This window comes from Hemiscyllium ocellatum, chromosome 5, assembly GCF_020745735.1.
Source record: "Hemiscyllium ocellatum isolate sHemOce1 chromosome 5, sHemOce1.pat.X.cur, whole genome shotgun sequence".
NCBI lineage: Eukaryota > Metazoa > Chordata > Chondrichthyes > Orectolobiformes > Hemiscylliidae > Hemiscyllium > Hemiscyllium ocellatum.
In genome coordinates, this window is record NC_083405.1 from 133,927,714 (window position 1) to 133,944,590 (window position 16,877).

Consider the following 16,877-nt stretch of genomic DNA (forward strand, 5'->3'; position numbering starts at 1 on the left):
AATATTAATTGTCTATGTCTCCCTTTTCTTATTATCCGCAATTATCTCCCCCATTCTCACTCTGGAGACTCAACACTGACTTTACTTATCCATTACCTGTATAAGCATATAAATTAGGAGCAGGGGTAGGGGATATAGGCCTGCCCTTCATCAGGACTCCTGATTCCTGATGAGGGCTCCAGCCTGAGATGTTGATTGTCCTGCTCCTCGGATGCTGCCTGACCTGCTGTGCTTTTCCAGCAACACACTCTCGACTCTGACCTCCAGCATCTGCAGTCCTCAGTGTCTCCGAATGGCAGGACCATTCTGGGGGAGAGATTGGTTCGGCTCAGCCTGTGTTCACCGGCATTTAGAACGATGAGAGGGAGATCTGATTGAAATGTATACAATTCAAGCCATAGAGTCATAGAGCTGTACAACATGGAAACAGACCCTTCGGTCCAACTTGTCCATGCTGACCTGATATCCCAACCTAATTTGATCCCATTTGCCAACACTTGGCCCATATCCCTCCAAACCCTTCCTTTTCATATACCCATCCAAATGCCTTGTAATTGTACCAGCCTCCACCACTTCCTCTGGCAGCTCATTCCATACACGTACCACCCTCTGTGTGAAAATGTTGCCCTTTAGGTCTCTTTTATATCTTTCCCCTCTCACCCTAAACTTATGCCCTCTAGTTCTGGACTCCCGCCACCCAGGGAAAAGACTTTGCCTATTCATGGCCCTCATGATTTTATAAACCTCTATAAGGTTACCTCTCAGCCTCCGACACTGCAGGGAAAACAGCCCTAGCCTCTCCCTACAGTCCAAATCCTCCAACCCTGACAATATCTTTTGTGAAGGAAAGCATACATCTCTGAGTAACACGTGGTGTTGTGTAATGGGTGCATGTTGTCATATAGTCCTTGGATTTCCAGAAGGCATTTCATATGTTGCAGCACAAAAGGCTGATGGTGGAAGGAGGTAACATACCAGCAGCTGATTGGCCGGTTGGCAGGAAACAGAGAGCATGCATCAATGGGTATTGAGATTGGCAGGATATGATGTGTCCCTACCAGGATCTGTATGTGTTTATAATTTATATCAATCGTTCAGAGGAGAGGACTGAAGGCATGGGAGCTATCAGATATTCCAAAGATAGGTCAGGATGTGAAGGTGTAGACCAGCGTAGAGAAGGTTTATGTGACTGAACACAAATCTGGCAAATGGAGCATAATGTGTGAAAATGTGCGATTTGTTCACCTTGGCATGCAGAATTCAGATGCTGAGTGTTAATTAAGCAGAGATGTTTCAGAACTCTGAGGCGCAGAGGGATCAAGGTGTTTGAGAGCTTGACACTAAGGTACAGCACACACTCAGGTACAGCACACACTCAGATACAACACACACTCAGGTACAGCACACACTCAGGTACAGCACACACTCAGATACAACACACACTCAGGTACAGCACACATGCAGATACAACACACACTCAGGTACAACACACACGCAGATACAACACACACTCAAGTACAGCACACACGCAGATACAACACACACTCAGGTACAACACACACTCAGGTCCAGCACACACGCAGATACAGCACACACGCAGATACAGCACTCACTCAAGTACAGCACACACGCAGATACAACATACACTCAGGTACAGCACACACTCAGGTACAACACACACTCAGGTACTGCACACACTCAGGTACAACACACACTCAAGTCCGGCACACACTCAGGACCAATATACGCTCAGCAAGGCTAATGCAATGCTATCCTTTAATAGGCAAGGAATTGAACATGAATATGAATGTTCCCTTTCTGTTACACAGAGCTTTGGTGAGGCCAGTTTGTACATACTGTATTCAGTTTGGATCTCCTTATTTTGGAACGGGTCTAACTGCCCTGGAGGTGATTCAGAGGAGGTTTACTGGATTGAAGCCTGGAGTAGAGGGTTGTCTGGAATGATTGGAGAGGCTAGGTATGTTTCTATTGGAGTTTAAAAGGGAAACGATAATTGGATTGGAAGAGTGTAAAATGTTAAATGGTCTTGAAAAGGTGGATGTGGAAAAGATGTTAGCTCTTGGTGGGTCAGTCCTGAACCAGGGAGCGCTGGTTTAAAGTTAGGCGTTGTCTTTGCAGAAAGTGATGTGGGAAACCTATTTTCTGTCAGAAGGTTGTGTGACCTGGGAGTCTTCCAGATCGGAAAATTCTGGAAGTGGGGATACATAGATTGTTGTCAGTCAGGGAATTAAAGATTATGGGGGTGTACCGGGGCAAGAGGTGGGAATGTGGAATTCCAAACTTAATCCAATCAGCCATTGAAAGGTGATGCAGGCTGAGGACCTGAATGATCTCCTATTTCATTGTCTGGTCTTCCAACTCACGCCATTTTCCACACTATCCCCGAAAAGAAACTAGGAACAAGAGTGTGATCATCCAACTCTGTAAATATTCCCACTTTCTTCCATTAGTCCTAAATCATAGAATCTGTACAGATACAGGCCATTTAGCCCATCAAATCTGCACTGGCCCTCCAAACAGCATCCAACTAAGACCCACTCCCCTACCCTATCCCCACAATCCCACATCTCCCACCGCTAACCCACCTAGCCCACACTCAATGAGTAAGTTTGCAGATGACACCAAAATTGGATAGTGAAGAGGGTTACCTCAGATTACAACAGGATCTTGATCAGATGGGCCAATGGGCTGAGAAATAGCAGATGGGGTTTAATTTAGATAAATGCGAGGTGCTGCATTTTGGGAAAGCAAATCTTAGCAGGACGTATACACTTAATGGTAAGGTCCTAGGGAGTGTTGCTGAATGAAGAGACCTTGGATTACAGGTTCATAGCTCCTTGAAAGTGGAGTCGCAGGTAGATAGGATAGTGAAGAAGGCATTTGGTCTGCTTTCCTTTATTGGTCAGAGTATTGAGTACAGGAGTTGGGAGGTCATGTTGCGGCATTGGTTAGGTCACTGTTAGAATATTCCATGCAATTCTGGTCTCCTTCCTATCGGAAAGATGTTGTGAAACTTGAAAGGATTCAGAAACAATTTAAAATGATGTTGCCAGGGTTGGAGGATTTGAGCTATAGGGAGAGGCTGAACAGGCTGGGGCTGTTTTCCCTGGAGCGTCGGAGGCTGAGGGGTGACCTTATAGAGGTTTATAAAATCATGAGGGGGATGGATAAGATAAATAGACAAAGTCTTTTCCCTGGGGTGGGTATTCCAGAACTAGAGGGCATTGGTTTAGGGTGTGAGGGGAATGATATAAAAGAGACCTCAGAGGGTACATGTGTATGGAATGAGCTGCCAGAGGAATGGGTGGAGGTCAGTACAATTACAACATTTAAGAGGCATTTGGATGGGTATATGAATAGGAAGGGTTTGGAGGGATATGGGCCTGGTGCTGGCAGGTGGGACTAGATGGGGTTGGATCGGTGTGGATGGGTTGGACCGAAGGGTCTGTTTCCGTGCTGTACATCTCTATGACTCTAACTTAGTATGGCCAACCCATCTAACCTGCACATCTTTGAGCTGTGGGAGGAATCCATGCAGACATGAGGAAAACATGCAAACTCCACATATACAGTCACCCAAGGGTGGGATTGAACCTGGGTCCCTAGTGCTGTAAGGCAGCAGTGCTAACCATTGAGCCATCATATAGTATATTGAAGTCTGATGAACTCAGTGTTTAACCTGAGTTTCCATAGCCCCCAGAGTAGAGAGTCCCAGTGATTCTGAGTGAAGACATTCCACCACTGCATCCTCTCTGAAACACTGCCCCCACCCCACCAAATTCTGGATCCTCCCTAGCCACGGGCAACATCCTTCCTGCCCCCTCTCTGTGCAATGCTCTCTGAATGGTCTCCTCCTGTTCCTATCTCTTAGAAAGGGACGTCCCTTTGAACCAATGAACCAATAATCAGTGCCCGGCAACTCTTTCTTTTCAATTAGTGAAAGCTGGTTCTGAATTGAACATTACAGCTGTTTGTATGCATTGGACCCTGTCAATAGGCACTTAGGATGTTCGAGATGGAGTCGGATGGGGACTTGCAGATACTAAACATATCGAGGGATATGTGGGAATATTAAGGGATGGGGAATATCAAGTGATATGAGGACATATTGAGAAATGGGGAATATCGAGTGATATGAAGGAATATTAAGGAATGGGGGGTTATTTATGGATATGGGGGAATATTGAGGAATGGGGAATATCAAGTGATATGAGGGAATATTGAGAAATGGGGAATATAGAGTGATATGAAGGAATATTGAGGAATGGGGGAATATCGAGTGATACGAGGGAATATTAAGGAATGGGGGATTATTGATGGATATGGGGGAATATTGAGCAATGGGGAATATCGAGTGATATGAAGGAAAATTAAGGAATGGGGGAATATTGAGTGATACGAGGGAATATTAAGGAATGGGGGATTATTGATGGATATGGGGGAATATTGAGGAATGGGGAATATCAAGTGATATGAGGGAATATTGAGAAATGGGGAATATCAAGTGATATGAAGGAATATTGAGGAATGGGGGAATATCGAGGGATATGAAGGAAAATTGAGGAATGGGGGAGTATTGAGTGATACGAGGGAATATTAAGGAATGGGGGATTATTGATGGATATGGGGGAATATTGAACAATGGGGAATATCGAGTGATATGAAGGAAAATTGAGGAATGGGGGAGTATTGAGTGATACAAGGGAATATTAAGGAATGGGGGATTATTGATGGATATGGGGGAATATTGAACAATGGGGAATATCGAGTGAAATGGGGGAATATTGAGGAATGGGGGAATCTTGAGAAATGGGAGAATATCAAGGGATATGAGGGAATATCAAGGGATGGGGAATATCGAATATGGGTGAATATTGAGGAATATAGGGAATATATCACTGAGGTAGAGGTTCAGCTGTGATCCAGTTGAATAACAGAGCAGCTTGAGGGGCTGAATGGCCTCCTGCTCCAATTCCCCATGTAGTCCAGGGCAGTACGGCTGCCTCTTACCCAGGTGGTGCTTGTTCTCTCTTCTCAGCGCCTCTCTCGAATCGACTGCCTCATCGAAGGCCGATTTGAGCTTCAGTAGCTGGGTGCTTATCTCCCTCGTCTCTCCCTGTGCTGCCTCCAGCTCAGCCTGGGACTGCTCCAGTTTCACCCTCCACTCGTTCAGGGCCTTGTCGAAGTTTTGCTGCTTCCTCTCGAGGGTGGCGGACACAGCGTGGGATCTCTCGACCTCGGCGTTGAGGTCCCCCACCTCCGCCTGGAGCCGGTTCTTGACCTTTTCCAGGGCAGCGCACTTGCTGCCCACTGCCTCAGCCTTGTCCTCCATTTCCTGAAGGCGGGCAGCGAGATGCTTCCTGACAGGGAGGGGAGGGGGACACACAGAAACACAAAGGGAGTCACAGAGTCCCCAGGACACAATGGAACGTTGCTCACCCACGATTAAGGGAGGGAGTGCTGTCCTGACAAAGGGACCCTCCATTGGATGAGACATTAAACCAAGGCCCTGACTCCCCTCCCAGGGACAAGTAGAGGATCCCATGACACTTATGGACTCCATATGTGAAACTGACACCCTCAGAACCAGCTGGATTTGGGATTTTCCCAGATTTTGGATGACCCACGACAAGGCTGGAGGGTGGGCATAGGTTCTCAGTTGTTATACTGTGCAGGAAACATAGAAAATAGGAGCAGAGGGAGACCATCCGGCCCCTCGAGCCTGCTTCCCCATTCAGTATGGTCATGGCTGGTCATCTGACCCCCACCCCGTCCTCCTCCCCTACCCCTTAATCCCCACGAACTGTGTCCAATTTTATCCTCAATTCTATAGTTCCAGGCATCTCCTTACAGCCTTTCTTAAATAAAGATACAACATTAGTCACCCTCCAGTCCCCCAGCACCTTTAGTGATACAATTATTTCTGCTATGGGCCCCACGGGCCCCACAACCTTCTCCCTGGCTTCCCACAGCGTCCTGGCATAGACTTGCTCTGATCCCAGAGATTTATCCACCTTCATGTTTTCTAAGATCTCCAACACTTCCTCTTCTGCAAGGTCTACTGTTTTCAAAGCATGAACATTTATTTTCCCTGAGTTCTCTAGCCTCCATTTTAGGCCCTACAAGTCCACACCGACCCTCTGAACAGCAACCCCACCCCTCCCCCCCTTTGACTAATGCACCTAACAACTATGGACAATTTAGCACATCTTTGGAGTGTGGGAGGAAACCGGAGCACCCGGAGGAAACCCACGCAGACACGGGGAGAACGTGCAAACTCCACACAGTCAGTCCCCCTGGGCTGGAATCGAACCTAGGACCCTGGTGCTGTAAGGCAGCAGTGCTGACCACTGAGCCACCATGCTGCCCTCTTTATTTCTTTCTCTACAGTAAAAACTGATGCAAGATATTTATTTAGTGTTGCTCCTATCTCCAAGGTCCAACACAGAGATGACCTTGTTGATCTTTAAAGGGGTGCTGCTCTCTCTCTCTCTCTCTCCCTCTCTCTCGTTGCTCTGAAATCAAACTGGGCACAATGATGGAAACACTCATCAGGTCTCCCTGTGGAGAGCGTGAATGTTTGCTGTCCCCAGTTCGAATCCCCCCTGAGGTCACCATTGTGATCTCTGTCTCTCTCTCTCTGTAGGTGTTGCCTGACAACTGACTGTTTCCAGCACCTTCTATCCTCAGCTGTGGGAAAGAGTGCAGGTTTTAAAGTTCAAACACTGTACTTGGCCTCCTCCAACTCGGCCAGTTTCTGGACTCCATCTGCCTCGTATTTTGACTTCCACAGCGCGGCGTCCGCAATGGCCTTGCTGAGGCTCTTCTGAAGGAGGGCCCGTTCTTCCTGCTCCTCTTCGTTCTGCCCCCGGAGGAACTCGCAGTCATTGCGGGTGTCCTGCAGGCTCTGAGCTAGTCCCATCCGGAGCTGTGGACAGAGGGCACCCACTATCAAATACAACAACAACCTGCACTCGCACGGCGCAACAGGGAAACGGCCCTGAGGCATTTAATGCCAAGCTGCGGGAGATCTTCACCGGGTGAGCAGGAGGTTTTTGGACGGTGGAAGGTGACATGGTGTGGGGGGTGTAGAAACTACGTTCACCCCATCAATTGGGATTGATTTCAGCAGCAACTTACATTGATATAGCTCCTGTCTTGTTAAGACCATAAGACATAGGAGTGGAAGTAAGGCCATTCGGCCCATCGAGTCAACTCCACCATTCAATCATGGCTGATGGGCATTTCAACTCCACTTACCAGCGTTCTCCCCGTAGCCCTTAATTCCTCAAGACAACAAGAATCTATCAATCTCTGCCTTGAAGACAATTAGCGTCCCGGCCTCCACTGCACTCCGCGGCAATGAATTCCACAGGCCCGCCACTCTCTGGCTGATGAAATGTCTCCACATTTCTGTTCTGAATTGACCCCCTCTAATTTTAAGGCTGTGTCCATGGGTTCTAGTCTCCTCGCCTAATGGAAACAATTTCCTAGCGTCCACCCTTTCCAAGCCATTGAATGTCGTTGAATGTGAAGGTGTATGTCACAGGAGGGACAGCAGACTTCAACACCAAGCCACCAAGAGAGAAAATGGTGACCAAAAGGTTGGTCAAAGATGTTGGCTTGAGAGAACACCTTCCGAGGAGGAGAGTGAGGTTGGGAGGTGGAGGTTTGGGAGGGGGTCGGGGGGAGCAGTGTTCCCAGAGTTTAGGGCCTGGGTAACTACAGCCCTGACCACCCCAGTGCTGAGTTAAAGGGAGTGGGAGTGCCAGAATTGGAGGAGCACAGATACCCTCTTGGAGGGGTTTTAGGGCTGGAGGGCATTACAAATAAGAGGAGAAGCAAGAGCCTCTGGGGAATGTTTTACATTCGAAGTATCAGCAAGCTGGGAGCCTGTGTGGGATTGAGAGTTTTCGGAGTAACTGGCAAACTGCACACAGTGGGATGGGCAGCAGGACTATGGAGGAGTTCTCGTTTATTGAGAGTGAGAGTAACAAAGCAGATCGCAAATCTCTAAATCAGGGATTCAGAAACAGACTGGGTGAGGCAGATGCACTTAAAAATATTCATATCTATTACTGCGTAGTGATCTGGACAATATATAACTTTACATTTCGATTTTGTGTGTTATTAAGGAGTTGGGGTGCGGGGGGGTGGAGGACATCGTTTTAGTTTCCGTTTTACAACTTGGCACAAGGATGTCCTAAACTCGTTTCTTTATAAGCAATTTAATGTGGTTTTACAACCCTTGACTCTGTGGGAATTTGTGGCGTAGTGCATTAAAATAAAACCATGCTGTTGCCTAGCGACAGGGATTCAGGGTCACACAGAGACAGAGAACACTCTGGAAGGGAGTCAGTCACTCAGTATGGATGGATGCGCCATATTGTGGAGGCAGGACTGTTAAACCCGTCAGTGAGAAATCCCACAAAACTGGCTGGGAACTGGCTTCAGGAATTGTGTGTTTGCTCTGAAGTTAACGCAGCAATCAGTTTACCTTTCCATTCGTTTACAGTATGTCAGAGAGAGATACCAGCTAAAGAAAAAAGCATCTCATGACATAAGCCATTTTTGGAATACTGCGTTCAATTCTGGTCTCCCTGCTATAGGAAAGGTGTTGTGAAACTTGAAAGATTTACAAGGATGTTGCCAGGGTTGGAGGGTTTGAGCTACAGAGAGAGGCTGAACAGGCTGGGGCTGTTTTCCCTGGACCATCGGAGGCTGAGGGTTGACCTTATAGAGGTTTATAAAGTCATAGAACATAGAACAATACAGCGCAGAACAGGCCCTTCGGCCCTCAATGTTATGCCGACCTGTGAACTATTCTCAGCTCATTGCCCCTACACTATTCCAAAATCATCCATGTGCTTATCTAAGGATTGTTTAAAACTCCCTAATAGAACATAGAACATAGAAAATACAGCGCAGTACAAGCCCTTTGGCCCTCGATGTTGCGCCGACCCAAGCCCACCTAACCTACACCAGCCCACTATCCTCCATATGCCTATCCAATGCCCGTTTAAATGCCCATAAAGAGGGAGAGTCCACCACTGTTACTGGCAGGGCATTCCATGAACTCACAACCCGCTGAGTAAAGAATCTACCCCTAACATCTGTCCTATACCTACCACCCCTTAATTTAAAGCTATGCCCCCTCATAATAGCTGACTCCATACGTGGAAAAGGTTCTCATGGTCTACCCTATCTGAACCCCTAATCATCTTGTACACCTCTATCAAGTCACCCCTAAACCTTCTTTTCTCCAATGAAAACAGCCCCAAGTGCCTCAGCCTTTCCTCATACGATCTTCCTACCATACCAGGCAACATCCTGGTAAACCTCCTCTGCATCCGTTCCAGTGCCTCCACATCCTTCCTATAGTATGGCGACCAAAGCTGCACACAATACTCCAGATGCAGCCGCACCAGAGTCTTATACAACTGCAACATGACCTCAGGACTCCGGAACTCAATTCCTCTACCAATAAAGCCCAGTACGCCATATGCCTTCTTCACAGCACTATTTACCTGGGTGGCAACTTTCAGAGATCTGCGTACATGGACACCAAGATCCCTCTGCTCATCCACACTACCAAGTATCCGACTATTAGCCCAGTATTCCATCTTCTTGTTACTCTTACCAAAGTGAATCACTTCGCACTTACCTACATTGAACTCCATTTGCCACCTTTCTGCCCAGCTCTGCAGCTTATCTATATCCCACTGAAACTGCCACATCCTTCCTCACTGTCAACAACCATTCCACCAACTTTCGTATCATCTGCAAACCTGCGCACCCATACTTCTAGCCCCTCCTCCAGGTCATTTATAAAAATGACACACAGCAATGGTCCCAAAACAGATCCTTGCAGAACACTGCTGGTAACTGCACTCCAAGATGAACCTTTAACATCAACTACTACCCTCTGTCTTCTTCCAGCCAGCCAATTCCTAATCCAAATCTCCAATTCACCCTCAATGTCATACGTCCGTATTTTTTGCATTAGCCTACCATGGGGAACCTTATCAAACGCCTTACTAAAATCCATATACACCACATCCACCGCTTTATCCTTGTTCACCTCCTTAGTCACCTTCTCAAAGAATTCAATAAGAGTTGTGAGGCACGACCTGCCCTTCACAAAACCATGCTGACTATCCTTGATCACATTATTCCTATCCAGATGTGGCTGAGTTGACTACATTGGCAGATAGGGCTTTCCACACCCGTACCACTCTCTGAGTAAAGAACCTACCTCTGATGTCTGTCTTAAATCTATCACCCCTCATTTTGTAGTTATGCCACTTGTACAGACTCGTACATGAGGGGCATGGATAGGATAAATAGACAAGGTCTTTACCCCAAGATGGGGGAATCCAAAACTAGAGGGCATAGGTTCAGAGTGAGAGAGGAAAGATTTAAAAGGGACCTGAAGGGCAACTTTTTCACGCAGAGGGTGGTATGTTAATGGTCTGAGCTGCCAGAGGATGTGGTGGAGGCTGGTACAATTGCAACATTTAAAAGGCATTTGGATGGGTATATGAATAGGAAGGGTTTGGAGGGATATGGGCCGGGTCCTGGCAAATGGAACTAGATTAGGTTGGGATATCTGGTCGGCATGGACCGGTTGGACCGAAGGGTCTGTTTCCATGCTGTACATCTCTATGACTGTGAGGAATTCACCAGAAGGAATCTCAGGCAACTGTGCTAACTGGGGCAAAAGGAGCAGGTGTGGGAATCATTGTCAGTCAGGGAGCCTTGGTGTTTGTCTGGATATTACTGGAATTAAAGAAATAGTGTGAGTTCAAATCATTTTTTGTGTTTGTGATTGAACCTTTTCAACTTTTCTTTTATAGTACAGTCCAGTTTTTCCTTCTTGTTTAATAAACACATTATCTTTGTTATTGGAAGTACACTGACAAACTCATGGATAAGAAGAAACAAAGGACTGTCCATCCATGTTTCATTCTGGGATCTGTTATTAACATCAGTTTAGGTCAGAGCACCATTCAGGAAAGATGTTTTTGGAAAGTACTGAATTAATACGTATGATTTTAAGAGGTATATTTTGTCCTGGCATTTTTTTGTGAAGGGAGGTTGAGACAGAGGTACAGAGCAGTCTGCTCAGAGCCAATAAAGTAAACAGCTTGTGAAATCTTGGGTTTTGTTTTAAGTTAGAACAATAGAAGCAGCCTGAATGGGTGGGGTCAAGCTCCCACAGAAACAGCATGTTTAGCTTTAGCTCTCTGCAGTTGCAGATGTGGAAGCTCGCATTCCTCTCTCTCTGTTACAGCTAAAAGCTCGGGTTCTCTTCCTGCAGCTAGAATAGCTTGTGAGATAATCGATTTTACTGAATTTGCCTTTACCAAGGGTGTGCTGCTGAGAGTTTACTATTTGGGAACAGTTACTGTTTAGGAGTTGAATAATCTATTGTTCTGTTAAGTTTTCCAATAAAGTTATTCCAATTCTTTCTGTTGTGGCATTGTAACTCTAGTGTGTGTGAATAAAATGTGTTTTGCTTTAAATGTGGTAGTTTGACCAATCAAAATGGACTCAGAATACAACTCCAGGCACCTGCCTTTAAACTAAGGAACAGACAGGATCCAGACTATCTTCTTTATATCCCTTGAGGGGGGTTTGGTCTGGTTCATAACAATACCATTGTTAACATTGATTCTGGGTATGCATTTGAAGGATTTCCAGAACTGTGAGATATGTGTTTTCACCACGCAGTCAGACTGCAGTGACTGTCACACAGCTGCTATGATATTGTGTCTGTGTGATTGAGACTGACACTCAGTAAGTATTGACTGCCCATCCCTTGGGGACATACACCTTACTGGCTTCACCAGGCCATCTCAGATGCTGCAAAAACTTGGCCAAATCCGACTTGAACTGGATCACAGTTTGCAAATTGGCAGTGGGAATCAAGGGAATGAAAAATACCTCATGTACCCCAGAGATTTTTGGGGAAGGTTGGAGGGAATAAGGACAACTAAATTGCAAAGCAACAACATGAAAGCACAAAGGAACAGGAGTGGGAACTCCTTCAAATGTGTGATGAACCTATTGGCACCATGGATTCTATAAAAGGAAACGTGAGCATTTCCAGTAACCATGGCATATCCCGGAAATAACCCAATAAGGATCTGCTGGGGTGAGATATATGGGAGGGAGGGCGTTATGAGGAAGAACGATTTCACCCAGCACTTAGGTCATTGTCCTTAACCCACTCCGAGGGGGTGGTGGGACAATCAGAGGGCATCAATGATTTCAGAAGGAAATTGGGTGGACATTGCTGAGAAACAAATTTGCAGCATTAGGAGAATTGGATGGGGAATCGGGAGTGACGAGATTATAGTACAGAGGGCTGGCATGGCAGCGATGGGCTGAACAGACTCTTTCAGTGCCACAGTCGAGAGTGTGTTGCTGGAAAAGCACAGCAGGTCAGGCAGCATCCGAGGAGCAGGAGAATCGGTGTTTCGGGCCAGAGCTCTCCATCAGGCCCTTCCTGAAGGGCTCTGGCCCGAAACGTCGATTCTCCTGCTCCTCGGATGCTGCCTGACCTGCTGCGCTTTTCCAGCGACACACTCTCGGCTCTGATCTCCAGCATCTGCAGTCCTCACTTTCTCTTTCAGTGCCAGAGTGACTCTCTGAATCCAATCTGAACCTTGAGGATTAGAAATGGGTGGGGAGTAAGGGCCAATTGTACCACAATATCTGTGAGGGGAATTGTACCACAATATCACGGAGGTTAACGTAGCGTCAATCTGACCACTTCCACCATGGGGACTGCAGCTGTTCAAGATGGCAGCTCACCACCACCTCTCCAGGGCAACTAGGGACAGGCGATGAAGGCTGGCCTTGCCTCTCACACTTGCAGCAAGTGGGGTGAAAGGTCAGAGTTTTGGTTTGGGGTTTACCCCTGTTAGGAGTGAGGGTGAGTATGGTAGGCCGAGGATACAAACCTTCGATTCCTCCTGCAGCTGGTTCCTCAGCTCCTCGAGCTGCTGGTTCATGGCCATTTTAACCCGAGCGGACTGTGCGATGAGAGCATCCCGTTCCTGTAGCTGGTGTGACAGCTCCCCTGAAAGCGGAGACACATCGGGATCACATCCAGGCAGGAGCCAATGGGCATTGTCCGTACACACACAGAACAGTCACTCGTCAGAGCTGGCTCACGATACACGCCCTGGTCTAGAAAAGCATAGAACCCCTACAGATACAGTGCAGATACAGGCCATTGGGCCCATTGAGTCTGTGCTGACCCTCCAAAGAGCATCCCAGCCAGACCCACTCCCACCAGCCCATCCCTGTGTCTGCATGACTAATCCACCGAGCCTGTACACCACAGTGTCACTTAGCATGGCCAAGGTGAGGACGGAACTTTCTGGAAATGGGATGTTATGGTATTGTCATTTTGTAGATCAGGGAGTGAACCAGGCCCTTTCTGCAAGTTGCCCTGGTGATGGGGGGGGATGGAGCTGGGGAGTAGTGGGGACTCTGTGTAGGACAGCGTTCCATATGCCAAGCGTTGAGGTGACAATACCGTCTTGGAGAGAGATTGTTTTCTGTGCATCCAGCAACTTTCCTGGACGGAGAGGAGCCGGGAAAGGAAATGGACAACGAACCGGTAAATCCCTGTTTGGAGACAGGGTGTTGGCAACAGGCAACGATCAATTTCAAACAGGGAATTGGAAAGACGTCTGATGGAAACTGAGTCATTGGAGGGGACTATGGTGATTGAGAGGATTGATGGGATGAGGGGGATTGCTTGGCCGAGGGCCAGCATGGCCTCAATGGGATGAACAGCCTCATTCTGCGGGAGGACATTTCCCCGTCAGTCTGCTCTGCTCGCCATCCACAGCCCAGATCCACTTCTCCCAGATCCCAGACTCTCTCCAAGCCGTACTCCCTCCGTTCCACACACCTGCCTCAGATTTTGTCCTTGTCATGTGTGCTCGAAGGTTTTGCAATTCACTCTGAAGTTCCTCCACTTTGCATTTGGCGTCTCTCGCTTCAGCCTCATGTGCGTGACAACGTCTCTCAAACTCAACCTGAAAGAGAGGGAATTCCGCAGTGAGACCTGCCCGTGACAGTCTATCCACATCCTAGCTTGTGGGGGGTAGAGAATCCAACCAATCAGAAACCCCGACCACAGTGACTTCCGCACATCAACCAGGGCAACAACATACCACAGGGCTGAGGGAGTGCCGCACTGTCGGAGGGTCAGTGCTGAGGGAGTGCTGCACTGTCGGAGGGTCAGTGCTGAGGGAATGCCGCACTGTCAGAGGGTCAGTACTGAGGGAGTGACGCACGGTCAGAGGGTCAGTGCTGAGGGAATGCTGCACTGTCACACGTTCAATGCTGAGGGAGTGCCGCACCATCGGAGGGTCAGTGCTGAGGGAGTGCCGCACTGTCAGAGTGTCAGTACTGAGGGAGTGCCGCACTGTCACAGGGTCAGTGCTGAGGGAGTGCCACACTGTCAGAGGGTCAGTGCTGAAGGAGTGTCACACTGTCAGGGTTAGTGCTGAGGCAGTATCGCACTGTCAGAGGGTCAGAGCTGAGGGAGTGTCGCACTGTCAGAGGGTCAGTGCAGAGGGAGTGCCGCACTGTTGGAGCGTCAGTACTGAGGGAGTCCTGCACAAAACAATAGTGAAGGAGATGATTGATGCTGGACTGGAAACAGTAACTCTGTTTCTGTCTCTACAGATGCTGCCAGTCCTGCTGAGTTCCTCCAGCACTTTCCATTTGCAGGTGGGACTGGTTGAGTTTGGGAGTGTGGTTGGGGTGGACACTTTGGACTGAATGCTGTGTTTCCCTGCTGTTGTGTGACTGTGTGAGCGGTGGAACTGGGCTGTAATATCTTGCCGTCCCGTCTGTGAGTGGGACCCGATGCCAGGTGACCACATAGCTGGCCCTGAGCTCTCTGAGCTGTGGTACCTTTGCTCTGGAGAGTTGGTCAATATTTGCAGTCATCGTGTCCATGTTGGTTTTCATGGCCTGCTTCTCCTTCTCGAGGTTTTGTCTGGCGTACTGCAGCTTCTCGACCTGCTCCTCCAGGTCGCCCACTGTGCCCAGCTGTTTCCTCTGGAGTTCCGCTGCCGCCTTCTCCTGGCACAGGCGGCTCTCCTCCAGCTCCCTGCGTAGGCGTTGGCACTCTGCCTCCTGCCTCTTGGTCAGCTCTGCCTGTGAGCTGCTCTGGCCCCCGGCGTTTTGGAGCTGCTGGGTGAGCTCCTGGACCCTGAGCTCGAGTTCAGCTCGCTGCCGCTCACTCCTCGCTCGCGCACTCTGCTCACTCTCCAACTCCTCGGTCAGCTCCTGGTTTTGACCCTGCAACAGGATCCAACAACGACAGCAGCAACAGATCACACCGTGACACAGGAATCTACATATGTCTGCGTTTGATTCATTGTTGTCACGTGTACAGTGATACAGTGAAAAGTGTTGTTTTGTGTGCTACTTAGGCAGATCGTAACATATAAAGTGCATCAGGGTAACAGAACAGAGTGCAAAATACAGTGTTACTGCCGCACAGAGAGAGATCAGAATTAATATTTGAGAGGTTCTGATAATGGCAGGAAAAAGCTGCTCCTGTGTGTGAGGGCAACATGTGTAGTAGTAATTTATTGATAGAAATGTTTATGAAAATACAAAAAAATGTGTATAAGTCACCATAAGCTGGCGTCATTTTAATTATATAAATTAAGAAAGTTTAATACAGATAAATGTGAGATGCTGCATTTTGGAAAGGCAAATTAGGACAGAATTTATACACTTATGGAATGTTTTCGAACAAAGAGACCTTGGAGTGCAGGTTCATAGCTCCTTGAAAGTAGAGTTGCAGGTAGATAGGATAGTGAAGAAGGCGTTTGGTATGCTTTCCTTTATTGGTCAGAGTATTGAGTACAGGAGTTGGGAGGTCATGTTATTGCTGTACAGGACATTGGAATAATTGCACACAATTCTGGACTCCCTGCTATAGGAAGGATGTTGTGAAACTAGAAAGGGTTCAGAAAGGATTTACAAGGATGTTGTCAGGGTTGGAGGATTTGAGCTACAGGGAGAGGCTGAATAGGTTGGGGCTGTTTTCCCTGGAGCGTCAGAGACTGAGGGGTGACCTTACAGAGGTTTATAAAATCATGAGGGTAAATAGACAAGGTCTTTCCCTAGGGTGGGGGAATCCAGAACTAGAGAGCATAGGTTTAGGGTGAGAGGGGAAAGATATAAAAGGGACCTAAGGGGCAAGTTTTTCACACAGAGAGTGGTACGTGTATGGAATGAGCTGCCAGAGGACGTGGTGGAAGCTGGTACAATTGCAACATTTAGGAGGCATTTGGATGGGTATATGAATAGGAAGGGTTTGGAGGGATATGGACCGGGTGCTGGCAGGTGGGACTAGATTAGGTTGGGGTGTGTGTGTGTGACCTTCACCCTCACAGAACCTCACTCTCTCAGTCCCTCGCTTTCTCAGACACACATTCTCTCAGTCACTCACCATCTCAGTCTCTCACTGTCTCAGACCCTCACTCGTATAGCCCTCATGCGCTCAGATCCTCCCCTTCAGAGACCCTCCCCCTCAGAGCCCCTCAGTGTCTCAAACACTCAATCTCTCGGTCCCTTGTTGTCACAGTGGTTACTGGGTAGTGTCAGGGCTGCAGCCTGTGAGTACGGCCTGAGTTGGGAACATCTTGGTGAAGTACTGGGTGAAGTAAATACCTGCAGCTCCTTCAGCCTCTTCTGCAGCTTTGAGATTAAACTCTGGTCCTCACTGATAGTTGTCTGCAGCTCACCGATCTCAAACTCCCGCCTGGAAATGAGCAGAGGAAAGCATTCAACTGAACCTACCCGAGAGC

General features: G+C 47.9%; 1 protein-coding gene across 1 annotated transcript in view; it reads right to left on the minus strand.

The window, feature by feature from the left end:
• The window catches only part of LOC132815876 (myosin-7B-like), a 142,538-nt gene that overhangs the window by 57,618 nt on the left and 68,043 nt on the right, over nt 1-16,877 (minus strand). Inside the window, exons 26-31 of the mRNA XM_060825218.1 lie at nt 16,741-16,831; nt 14,965-15,354; nt 13,952-14,078; nt 12,990-13,108; nt 6,753-6,949; nt 5,032-5,381 (exon numbers count right to left, since the gene is read on the minus strand). Of these exons, the coding sequence (XP_060681201.1) occupies nt 5,032-5,381; nt 6,753-6,949; nt 12,990-13,108; nt 13,952-14,078; nt 14,965-15,354; nt 16,741-16,831 (1,274 nt within the window). The remainder of the gene's footprint in view (nt 1-5,031; nt 5,382-6,752; nt 6,950-12,989; nt 13,109-13,951; nt 14,079-14,964; nt 15,355-16,740; nt 16,832-16,877) is intronic.